Source organism: Lipotes vexillifer, unplaced genomic scaffold, assembly GCF_000442215.2.
Source record: "Lipotes vexillifer unplaced genomic scaffold, Lipotes_vexillifer_v1.1 scaffold533, whole genome shotgun sequence".
Taxonomy (NCBI): domain Eukaryota; kingdom Metazoa; phylum Chordata; class Mammalia; order Artiodactyla; family Lipotidae; genus Lipotes; species Lipotes vexillifer.
The window spans coordinates 339096-351692 of record NW_006773553.1 but is presented as its reverse complement, the minus strand read 5'-3'; the positions used below and the strand labels follow the sequence as shown (position 1 = coordinate 351692).

The 12597-nt window shown below is 59.1% G+C and overlaps 1 protein-coding gene across 1 annotated transcript in view; it reads right to left on the bottom strand.

Annotated features, from left to right (window-relative positions):
- Positions 1–7507, bottom strand: part of NATD1 (N-acetyltransferase domain containing 1) — an 8023-nt gene extending 516 nt beyond the window's left edge. The window contains exons 1-2 of the mRNA XM_007448361.1: positions 7402–7507; positions 1264–1382 (exon numbers count right to left, since the gene is read on the bottom strand). Coding sequence (XP_007448423.1) covers positions 1264–1382; positions 7402–7507 — 225 coding nt within the window. The remainder of the gene's footprint in view (positions 1–1263; positions 1383–7401) is intronic.
- Positions 7508–12597: the final 5090 nt, after the last annotated feature.

The window sequence follows — 12597 nt, the reverse complement described above, 5'->3', positions numbered from 1 at the left end:
GAGCGGTCAGGGCCCCCAGCGGCACCTCGGCTCAGAGGCCCAGCCCCTCAGGCCCCGGGCTTTCCCTCGGGTCTGCGATGGAGCCAGGGGTGCTGCCACCACCCCCGTTACAGTCGGGAAGCCGGGGCAGGAAGCTCTGGTGAACTGCCGGAGGAACAAGGCAGGGAAGGGAGGGGCCAGGGTCGGACCCGCCCCGGGAGAGCCCCGCCCGCCCGTCGCCACAGCGAGCCGGGGCGCCACCAAACTCCTCATCTCCGCTAACTCTTCACTGGACACTCCTCTAGGAGCCGCCCCTATGGGCTGGGTTAGGGCGCCCGGGGCCCCCTCCGCCTCTGGCAGAGGTCACTCAGTTTTCACAGGGATCCCAAGAGCAGCAGCCGGGGGTGGGGGTGTCAGCGTGCAGTTGTCGTCCTGGTGGGTCTGGTGCACCTCCCTGCCCCAGTGCCCTGCACACACTGGTGCACAATAAACGTCTGCTGAAACAGTACCGCACAGTCTGGGTGTAGCTGGAGGGTCTGATGACAAAGGCCGAGGGCTGACTAGGCGCGCCTGGGCTCCTGGTCGGCCGTCTGACCCTCCGGCCACCCCCCAGCGGCCCACACCTGACCCCGGGTTTCAACCCGAGAGCCTCTAGTGACAGGATTCCAGGCTCTTCTCCCATTTTGCAGATAAGCGCCCTCAACCCTGGCAGATCCCTTCTCCTGTTACCCAGGTAGCAACTCTGGGTTCCTCGCTTGTAACGGGGTGGGCCCACAGAACAGCTCGAGCTGCTACGGAAAGACACCTGTCCTCCGCCCGGGGCCAGGGGGGAGGGGGCGGAGGGAGCAACGGGGCAGCAGGGGGAGGGGCTGGGCCCCATCAGCCGTCAGGGGAACGCAAGGCCGAGCTCTGCTCCAGGTCAAAGCCCCTTGAAGCCCAAGCTGCTCTCCTAGCGGCTGGGGATGCAGGGGCGAGCCAAGTCACTCCAATGTCTGTCCACCTGTTCAGCAAGGGTTCACGGAGCACCTACTACGTGCCAGACACGGGGTCCCGGCAGTGAGCTCCCGGCACCAGGCAGGTGTGTGCGTGTGGTGGTGGGGGCCCGGAGGCCCAGCCCCCAGAAGAGGGGAAGGGGGCGAGGCGGCCGCAGCCGCTGGAGGAGGGCGGGGCCTGGCCCCGAGAGGAGGGGAAGGGGGCGAGGCGGCCGCAGCCGCTGGAGGAGGGCGGGGCCCGGCCCCCGGGGCGTGGTCTCCTGTGAGTGGGGGGCAGCCCCCACGCCCCTACCTTGGCCAGGTGCTTGGCGATGCCACGCCCGCGGTAGGCGTCGGGGACCTCCGTGTGCTGCAGGTCCACAATCCGCTTGCCCACGTACTCGTAGAGCAGGACAGCCCGGTCGTGACACCCTGTGGGGAGGGTGGTTGGCGGGTGAGGCCCGAGCCGGCACGGAGGCCCGGGCCTTGGAGGCGCAGGCGTTTGGAGCCCGGCTGGGGAGCTGGGTCTGGAATAGCCTCTCTGCGCCTCAGTTCCGCGTCCATAAAGTATGGATGTAACAGAACATTCCTCATTAGAGTGTGTGGAAGGTTAAATGAGGCAATTTCCGTAAAATGCTTAGAACAGCGCCCGAACATACCGAGCCCCGCGTGGGCCTTTCCTGCTACCCTCCAGCCAGCATCCCAGGGCCCCCGGCGCCCCCCAAAGCCCAGCTCTCTGCATCCCCACCAGAGCACTTGCCCGAGGGTCTGGGAGCCCCAGGCCCAGCACTGGATGAAGAGCAGAGCTCAGCAAGTCGCCAACTAAACCAGAGCCTGAAGAGACAAGAGAGCAGGACCTCCCACCGGACCTGGGGAAGGGCAGAAGGAGGGGCACACAGGAAAGCCACGCCAGGCACAGGAGGCAGAGCAAACTGGCCTTCATGCCCTCTCAGGCCTGGCACTCTGGTCTACCCTCGTTTCCTGCTGGAAAAACATTTAACTGGAGTTCCTCCAATCAAAGTCTTCAGTTCCTCATCCGCCTATCTGTCGGTCCATCCAACCACACACCTACCCACCCATCCGGCCCCCATTTGCCTGCCCATCTACCTGCCCAGGCATCCCATCACCCATCTGTCCACCTGTTCCCCTTGACAAAAGTTCACTGAGCCCCAGACACTGTTTCAGGAGCTGAGGACAACTCCATGGGTTACTATTTCAGGAAGTTTCAAGTGTATGAAGGAAAAAATAATCTGGGCCAGGGGAGACAGGCATTTAGCCAGGCTAGTCAGAGGAGACCTCCCAGGAGGAAATCTCTGAGCTGAGGGGTAACTGGGGAGCAGCAGACGTCTGAGGGAAGAGCAGGGGAGGGGTGGGCAGAGGGCACAGCCAGCGCAAAGGCCCTGAGGCAGAATGTTTACGCAGGGCAGCAGGCCACGTGGAGGCTTCACAGGCACTGCGCAGACCTCCGCTTCTGCACCGAGGCCCCCTGCAGAGAGGGGGCGGAGCCTGGAGCCCTTGTCAGCCTTCTAACGGTCCCTGCTCACTCGCTCACCCATCGCCTCCCTCAGCATTCCTGAGTGACAAGTTGGGCCACAGATGGACCAGATCCCAGGATGGCCTGGGGGATTCTCTGCCCCTCCCACCCCGCCAGCTCCTGGTGGTCCCAGGGGCTCGGTCACCACCACACCCCCAGTGCCCAGCCCGGAGCAGATGCCCAAGAAATACCTGCCCCACAAACTCCTGCTGTTCTCTGTGCCAGACACGCAGCAGGAGCTGGAGGCCGGCTAGTGGCTGCTGTACGCCCAGTACCTCCCCGGAGCCCGCTTGGGGACACCGGGACAGGACAGCTGCAGCTCACACTGGTGGGGCGCACTCAGCCCCTGCACACACCAATCCTCACGAGAACCTTACAAGATGGGCAGGGTTCTCACAGCCCCATCGACAAACAGGGAAACCGAGGCTCTGAGAGGCTATCGCGCAGCTCGGCATGTGTGGAGCTGTCTGGGGACCCAGCGTCTTGCGGCTGAGAGGAGCAGAGGGGCTTCGGGCCACGGGGCAGACGTGGCTGCGTGTGAGGGACAGGGCGCGACGCTGACCCCTCTCCCCGCCCCACACCTCCCTGAGCTGCGGAGGAGGCAGACGCCAGCGGACAGCCTGCAACACCTGGGCCTCAGTGACCGCAGAGGCTGCCCAGTGCCAACTGCCCCACGCTGCCTGGAGACGGCCACCCCCCGAGGCGCTTCTCATACGTCTCTCAGCCTCTGCTCTGACCTCCGGCAGGCCCGTGGGCACAGCTTTCAAAACATGCCCGGAATCTGGCCACTTCATACCTCCACTGGCCCCTGCGCCCCCCGTGGAAGCCGAGTCGCATCCTGTCCATCCTCTGCTCAGGGGCCTCCTCGTGGCCCCTCACGTCCACCCAGCCTCGGTCGGGTGCTCCCTCTGCCTGGCGCCTCCCCCTGACCTGCCCCCCTGAGCACCACGGCCACCCCATCCCCGGCATCTGGGTCCATGGATCCCACAGCCTCCGTGCATGGCAGCCTGGCTGGACCCCAGGCCCTTCTCCAGGCTGGGCCAGTACTTGCCATCTGGGGGCCATGGAGCCAGCCAGGGCCCTGGCTTCCAGTCCCAGCTCTGCCAGGAGACCTCAGACATCACCAGGTCTGGGACAGCCGCTACCTCCCTCCTGAGAGTCACGTGGGGATCATGGGCTGTGACTGGTTTTGAGAAAGGTTAAAGCAACCTGGCAGACAAGGAGACCCTCCCTCCATCTCCGCCCTGCCTGCACCACTGCCGAGAGCAGGCCCTGCAGATCAAAACGCCTGTTATACAGACGATGAGGCTGAGGCAGAGGCAAAGCCAGAACCCAGGCCCTCTGCGCCCTCTGGGACGTAGCTGGCCAAGGACAAGTAGGCGAGGGAGCCCAGGGTGGGTGGCACCGCCTGGCTTCTCTGGGCATCTCCACCTGCAGAGCCTGCTGTGGGCAAGGGCCACGTGCTGGTGCCTCAGAGCTGGGAAGCGTGAGAGGGCAGACCCTGGGGGCCGCCCAGGAAGCCCACCCACAGGCCCAGCTGGTCCCATCCCCCCCCAGGCACCCTGCCCAGGGACCCGCTCTAGCATGCATCTCAGGACGCGAAGGGCATGAGGGTGCCCTGGGGGCACAACGTGGCTCGAGCAGGGGCCTCCTTCCCCGGGAACTGGGATCTGAATGTAGGAGGCCTCTGCTGCGCTTTCAGCCCTGCTGACCCCAGGGCCTCAGTCTTCCCATCTGCAAAGTGGGGGCTGGGGAGGATGTGGAAGGCGCTGGGTTCCAGGACCCCCAAATGACGCTTCTTGGAGCAAGTGGGACACTCAGCACTGGCTGAGAGGGGAAAGCAAAGGCCAAGGGTGGGGCCGCCCAGGGGTGGGAGCTCAGTTCTGGCTTTGCGTTTTCCCCACTGATGAAATGGTGATACAAGCTAGCTTTTCAGACCCTGGATCTGGGGACCAGACAAGCCTGGGCACCTGAGTTCTCTCACAGCCCACATCAGCAAGACCCATCCACGCTTCTTTCAGCAACCATCCAGGAGCTGGGGTTTCTCCCCTCCTCTCACACCGCCTGCTCCAGAGCAGTAGCCATCCTTGCTCCTGTCTTGCCCCAGAACAGCCAGAGGGAGCCCAGGACATCCCACCCGCCCTCTGCTCAGGACCCTCCCAGGCACCCACCTCACCCGGAGTCAAGGCCAAGTCCTCACAATGCCTTCCACGGCCCCGCACCACCTGCCCCCAAGACCTCTTGACGTCCTCTGCTATGCGGCCTCTCCGTCCTCCCGTCCCTGCTGCTCCCAATACACACCAGGCATCCTAGGGCCTTTGCACTTGCTGCCCCTTCCACGTGGAGTGCCGTTCCCACCGTAGCTCCCTTCCTTGACTCCTTCCCAGGGCGGCCCTCCCAGACACCTGACTCTAAACAACAGCCCTTGGGACCTCCCTGGTGGTCCAATGGTTAAGACTCTGCGCTTCCAATGCAGGGGCCACGGGTTCGATCCCTGGTGGGGGAAATAAGATCCCACATGACGCGTAGCGCAGCCAAAATAAACAAACAAAGAAGAGCCCTTTCCTGACACCCGACATTATTTCTCACCAGCCTTGCTCTCTAGGACGCTCTACACTTTATCGTCCACTGCTCCCCAGACGGTCGGTCCCAGGAGCCCCCAGCACCTACAACAACGTTTCGCAACACACAGTAGGTGTTCAACAAGCACCTGTGGAATGAATCCTAGTTCTACCTCCAAGGTGCAAGCCCCTGGGCACGTCAGTCACTTTCCCTGCCTCAGCTTCCTCCTCTGTAAAATGGGCAGAGCAGTTCGGACAACGCCGCCACCCCCCACCAACAAGCCTGAGGATAAAGTGACTCCGCGTGCGTGGGGCCTCCTGAGGACTGAATGCGCACAGCTGCTCAAACCTCTTCCCTCCCCAGACCTGGAGCCTGCAGGAGGCTCATCAGCCCAGCTGTGCCGGGGATGGCCGGTACACACCTGCACCTGGAGCCCCAGGGCCGCTCTGCCTCTCGGCCTCAGTGCCCACATCTCTCACAAGTGCAGTGAGCTGGCCTCCGGGAACTGCCTGCAGGTCAGGAGACACCACGGCAGGCCGTTCCCCTCCCCAGCTGGGGCGGGGTGGGGGCTTGGGCACAGATGACTCCCCGCCCCCCATATACACCCAGACCAGGTCCGGCCTGGCTGCACAGCCCCCGCCTCGTAGGCGGGCGAGGAGCTGCTCCCAGGCGTGGCTGGGGATCCCGGTCCACTTTACAGTTAGCCATCTGAGCAGTAGGTAACAGAGGGGCAAGTTTAGAAAGATGGCTGATCACGTCCAGCTCTGATCACAGCCAAGTCTAGAGGGGTGTCCTTTGGCTGTAATCACTAGGGAAAGAAAGAAGGAAAACCCCAAACATTCCCTTTTTCTTCTTTCTCTGAGTGTCTAGGGCCTCCTGAGCCCCCCCCCACCAAGGGAATCTAAGGCCTCTCTGGAGCTTCAAAAGCAGGATTTGAAAAGCCATGGGGCCTTGTCCAACGAGAGCAGCAGGGCCCGGAGAGTCACCGCCAGCCAGCCAGCCGGGCCACTGCAGGCAGCATGGCGGTGGAAGTATGTGCCTCCAGGTGCAAAGACGCGTGTTTGAGTTCCGGCCTGCACTCCTCCCCTGCGCCCGCCTTAGCTTACTCCCCTGAGCTGCGCTGGTGACGCCCAGGTCTCAAGGATGTTGTGACAGGGATGTGCTGGGCCCAGGTCAATGCACAGCACAGCCCAAAGGGGGCTTCTGAGGAAGGTCCGCGCTCCAGGCCCCAGCCCCTCCCGGCTGTCCAAGTGCAGGTGGGAGGAGTGGGCCCAGGTAGGACCCCATCCGGGCTCTGCGCATCCCCCCCACCTCAGGAAGCCTTCCCCTTCCCTCCTCAGAAATGGGCACAGTGGCCCGTAAGGGCCCTTCCAGCTTGGACACTGCCACAGGGGGCCCAGCTGGGAGGGAAGAAAAAGTTATTAAGGCAGAAGGGGTGGGACGCAGGGATGAAAGTTCACTCCTCCATTTCATAATTCCACTTTCCATCCCCGGACCTCTTAGGCCGAGGGAGTGTGGGCTAGTAAGTGCTGGAACCTTTCTCTACAGGAAATGAGGACTTGACGTTGCTTCTGGTTTAAAAAGTAATGCCCAGGGACTTCCCTGGCGGTCCAGTGGTTAAGACTCTGCACTTCCAGGGCTTCCACTGCAGGGGGCACGCGTTCAATCCCTGGTGGGGGAACTAAGATCCCGCGTGTTGCACCTCTTGGCCAAAATAATAACAATAACAATAATAATAATAATAATACCCAGACAATGTTCACCAACATTTACTACCTGACGCAGGCGCTGTTCTGAACCTTACTCTTACTGGGGCATCTGGTCCTTACCACCAGCCAGGAGTTATGCGCTGGTGTTAACCCCACTGTAGAGACGGAGAAACTGGCGCGCACAGAGATGAGGCAACTTAGCCAAAGTCCCAGAGCCTCTGGGGTCTGATGGCGACACCATCCCTCGACACCCCCCGCCCCTCCCAGGCAGAAGTCCCTCTGTCTGGCAGCCCCGGGTCGGCTCAGAGGATTCTTCCAATCCCCTTGGTGCAGAAAATCTAAGGTTCCCAGGGGCAGCCAGAAGCCATTGAACACCGGGGAAAGGGGAGGTGGGGGCTCACCACGGTCCCCAGGACCTCGGCAGCAGCCCGGAAAACAGCCAGGCCGAGCAGGTGCGGGTTCCCCGGGGCCGAGGCGGGATCGGAGCTGCCCGGCGCCTGCCTCCGCCTCCCCGGGGCCCTCTCCACCCCGGGCGCCCGGCGCGGGCTCGACTCTCCCGGTAGCCCGCCTCCACCCGGCCCGCGAGTGCGCCCCCAGCCCCGCGGCGCGCAGACAAAAGGCGGGGGCGGGCCGGGCCCCGCGTTACCGTTGAGCCGGACGGTGAACTGGCGGCGCCTACGGTCGTGCTCCACGCGGATGGGGCAGCCCTGCTCCGGCGCGCCCGGCGGCACGGCGGCCGGCGAGTGCGCCATGGGCGCTGGGACCCGGGCTGCGGGCGCGCGGCGGGCTCCGCGAGAGGCGCGCGGACCCGCACCGTGGGCCGACCGCAGGCGGCGGCGCAGAAACTGACACTCGGCAGCGGCAGCAACAAAAAGGGGGGGCAGGAAATCAGCTGTGCGGTCACGTGCGGCGCGCGGCCAATAAGCGCGCGGCCGCTCTGTTTTGGTGCATTCCGTTTGGCTCTTAAAGGCGCCGCGCTGCTCACAGCTTCGCGCCTGGGCCCTTGGGCCTCTGGCCTCAGCTGGCAGGAGACTCTGGGGCCCCTACGGACCCCTTCACAAAGGCACGTAACAGGGCTTCCCCGGTGGCGCAGTGGTTGAGAGTCCGCCTGCCGCTGCAGGGGCGGTCCGGGAAGATCCCACATGCCGCGGAGCGGCTGGGCCCGTGAGCCATGGCCGCTGAGCCTGTGCGTTCGGAGCCTGTGCTCCGCAACAGGAGAGGCCGCATCAGTGAGAGGGCCGCGCACCGAACAAAAAAAAAAAAAAAAAAAAAAAAGACACGTGACGACCTGTAGGGCAATTCTCACCGTCCCCTCGCAGCCACCAGTTGTTGTTTCTTTTTTTTAATTTATTTAGTTTTGGCTGTGTTGGGTCTTCGTTGCTGCCTGCGGGCTTTCTCTAGTTGTGGCGAGCGGGGGCTACTTTTAGGGTGCGCGGGTTTCTCATTGCGGTGGCTTCTCTTGCTGCGGAGCATGGGCTCTAGGCACGCGGGCTTCAGTAGTTGTGGCGCACAGGCTCAGTAGTTGTAGTGCACGGGCTTAGTTGCTCCGCGGCATGTGGGATCTTCCCGGACCAGGGCTTGGAACCCGTGTCCCATGCATTGGCAGGCAGATTCTTAACCACTGCGCCAGCAGGGAAGTTCCTCGCAGCCACCACTTATTAAGCGTTTGCTTTGTGCCTGCGCTCGGCAAAACCCCAGCGAGGCCTGGGAAGTAGGTGCGCTTAACCCCTTGTCACTGGGAGGACAGGGGCCCGGGGAGACCTGCGAGGTCACCTTGCTTGCTTTGGATCCGGTGAAATGCCACCTCTACCCCAGAGGCAGCAGCGCGGGAAGCGCCTTGGAGACCCCTGGAGCCACTCAAGGCGGGGCGGGGGGGAGGACTGAGTGAGTCCCAAGAGGTCCAGGGACTTGCTTGAGGACACACAGGACTGGGGGTGTGAGGACCAGACTACTTTTTTGAAAGGGGACTGGACAGCCCCTCCCCACCCCCAGCTTTGCTCAGATCAGAAGCAGCCCACCGAGTCAGGTGACTGCAGGTCTTACTCGTTCGTTAATGAAGGTGTAAGCATGATGTCACTCCCACGTGACCACTGCCCAATACCAGATACCTGACCCTTGTGTTTCCCCCTTCCAGCCAGTGCCCCACCCCTTGACTAATTTGCTTGTCCTAGAACTTCATGTAAGCAGCATCATACAGTATGCACTTTCAGTGTCCAGTTTCTTTTTTTCAACATTTTATGTGTGAGGTTAATCCTTGTGGTTGTATCTTTTTCGTCACTGAATAGTATTCCATTGTGTACATATTCCACAATTTATCTGCCTGCTGTTGATGGGCATTTGGGTTGTTTTTGGATTTTGACTTATGAATAAACGTACTGTGGACATTCTTGAACATGGTGCTCCTTGCAGGTGGCTGTGTCTTGTAGTCAGTGTACCTTGAGTTTTATGAGGACCTGCCAGGCCTTTTTCCAAAGTGGTTGTACCATTTTTACACTCGTGCCAACAATTTTGAGAGTTACGTTTGGTGCTGTCAGTCCCTTTAGTTCTAGCGGTCTGATGAGTGTGAAGTCGTCGCTCACCGGCTTAAGTTTGCATTCACCTGATGACCCATTACGTTGAACCTTTTTCATCCACTCCTTGACCTTTTGGATATCTACTTTTGTGAAGTGCCTGTTTAAGTTTGTTTGTTTGTTTGTTTGTTTTGGAGTTCTTTTTATTGTCTGGTTATTAGTCCTTTGTCAGATATATTTATTGAGAATATCCTATCCTAGCAGATTTAAAAAAAAATAAGTGTGTGTTGTGTCACAGAGTTTGGAAACAAAACAAGGCTGAGGAGTGAGTCATAACATACAAGGAGATAGAAAAGGATCCTGGGGTCAGAGGGGGTCTTGACTTGAGCTGAGTCAGGGCTGGCTGCAATCCTGAGCAAGACGTAACCTTGTGTGTGTCTCAGGTGATTTCTTTGTCTCCAAAAATACTTGAGTGGTGTGGGGAAGCCAGAAGAAGTCTCTGGAAATTCCATCGAAGCTCCTCAGCCCTCCTGGGTCCAGGGGAGATTCCTGGCAGGGCCGAGGGCACACCAGGTCCACCATAAGAGCCCAGGATCCTCCCTGTTTTTGATTCCCTTCTTTCTGTCCTAGTTTTAAATGTGTATTATCTTGTTGCGGTCTTTAAACCTTGCAGAAATCCTTTGTGGAACAGGCAGTGGATCAATCAAAGAATAAAGCAAGCAATCAGTCTTTACAGAGTTGAAAGGACTTGCCTCTATCTTTCAATACCAAAGCATGCTGGTCATGGAGGAGCCTTGGGGAGGAGCTCCTGAATGAACCTGTGACCGCCCCCACCCCCAAAGTTAGAAAGCAAAGCTGGGTCCCAGCAGTCCTGGGGAGATGGGCCCTGGGTCATGAAAGCCCCAATGGCCAAGCCTTGGTGGGGCCACACGGAGACCGGGTCCCATGTATTGTATATAGGGTATCATTTATTCAGTCAGCCATTAATTCATTTAGCAAATATTTATTGAGCACCTACTATGTGCCAGTCACTATTCTAGGGGCACCCAGTGAACAAACAGACCAAACTCCTTGCCCTTCAGGAGCTGACACTCTAGGGGAGGGAGAGGCACCAAGAAGGAAATAAATCCGTGGTCCATCTCACTGAGACAAGGGCCCAGGGAGACTCAGTTGGGGGGAGGGGAGGAGGTGCCTTTGGAGAGGTTTCAGAGGGGGTATCGAGGACAGACCTCTACACACCGGGCTTTTTTAATGAAAGACTTGAAGGAGGTGAGGGAGCCTGGTCCAGGCAGAGAGAACAGCCAGTGCAAAGACCCTGGGGTGGATTTAAAGAGCTGAGGCCATGTGGCGTCTTCAGCTTTTATTCTGAGCCAGGAGGGGCCGTGGGAGGGTTCTGAACAGACCAGGGATCTTAGGATTTTTCTTTGTTTGTTTTTTAATATTGGAAAATTTCAAACACATATGTAAGTAGAGAGAATTATAAAATGAAGCCCAGCGTACCCATCGTGGCTGTGGTGTTTGTTTCTGTGTTTTTTTCTTTTATTAAAAAACATGTTAGGTAGTGCTTACATATAGCAAAAATTACCCCTTTTTATAGTTTTGACAAATGTGTACCCCATGCAGCTGCCATCACAACCCAGTTGTAAAGCACTTTTATGACCCCCGACCCCGTGCTGTTCACCAGCCCCACGTCCTCCCCGGGGAGCTCACCGTCCCGCCCAGCGGCCCCCTCCCCGCCTCCACCCTGGGACAGAGCCTCTCCTGTCCTTCCTGCCTGAGTGGATGCACGAGAGGCCTGACTTACAATCTTCCGAATAATCAGGAAAATATCCAGGAGACCGAGCCCCTCCGAGGTCCACGGCTGGCGTGGCGTGTCCTCCTGCGACGTCATTCCTTCCTTCCTTGTATGGAGCAAGTGCCCTGGTAGGGTGTTTCCTCCAGCACAGGTGGACTCATATTCACTGTTTTGTAGAGTCTTTTTTCCCATTTAACAGTATACTGTGAGCAAGTTCCTTTGTTAATATATAGGAAACCACAGAATCATTCTTTAAGAATATTCTTATATTTAATTTTTGATTATGTAATATATTCACATGTTTCCAAAACTAAAACAAAATATGCACAAGCCCCAGGGGACACTCAACCTCCCTTTCCCATCTTCTCCTGCCTCACAGAGGGAAGCATTCTCACCTGTCATGAATTTTTCCAGTTTTCCACACATAAACCCAAGTAAATACAAATGTATATTCTTTCTTCCCATTTGAACCCCAAAGTTAGCATATAAACCCAAAATGAAGCCTGTCACTGAGCCATAGGTCCTGCAGCCTGGTCGGTGCCAGCACGTGCCAAGGACCCGCCCTCCGCCCAGTGTGTGGTCATCCGCTGAGTGGACACCATGACGTCAGTAGCAGAGGACAAGGCCCTGGCAGCAACCCCCCCCCCACCCCGCCCCACGGCCCTTTATTGTCAGGCACTTGAGCCGTTTCTAAATACAGCCTCTGTCGCAACTGCGGCTCTTCCAGCTTAAGGAGACAATGATCCTCTGAGCGGCCCCTGTCACTGGGCCGTTGGGTCAGGCGCCAGGCTCTCACTGCACTGAGTGTGTGCTGGGTGCTTCCCGGGAAATGTCTAATTTTCTCTCTCACCCCCGTGAGGAGCCAGGATCCATCGAGCGAGAGCAGTGGGCTGCTGCAGCTCTCTGGGGGGAGGTGGTGGAGCCAGGACTCAGACCCGGGAAGGCTGAGTCCAGGGCTGATGTTCCAGGTGGAAGACGGGTCGGGCCCCCGGGCAGGCCTGACCAAGGAGCCTCCCGAGATGGCCCGAGGCCCTGAGGCCCTTGGGGTAGATCGGGGTCAACAGGGCAATGGGGGCGGGCCCAGGCCTGCTATGGTGCCGGGACTGGGAAGGCAGGCGGGTGCTAGGCAAAAGGGATCAGTGCGGAGTGTGGCAAAGTGGGGCTTCCTGCCCTGCCTCCCCCACTGGGGCAGACAGCTCACGTGGGAAACCTGGCCGGGTTTTCTGACATTTCAGTAAGAGCTGGAAAGAAAAGATGAAGTGAGGCCTCCTAATGCTTAAATGATGGCAACTGATTAACTGCACAATTACACGTGGCTACTGCTTACTCTTAAATGGTTAGCAGAGAGAGACAGAGGATCTGGCAGGTAACTTCTGTCTACGTGTTCATTGCAGGATTCTGGCCATTTTTCTGGAGATGTAAATTTTTTTTTTTTTTTTTACGGTACGCGGGCCTCTCACTGCTGTGGCCTCTCCCGTTGCGGAGCACAGGATCCGGACGCGCAGGCTCAGCGGTCATGGCTCACGGGCCCAGCCGC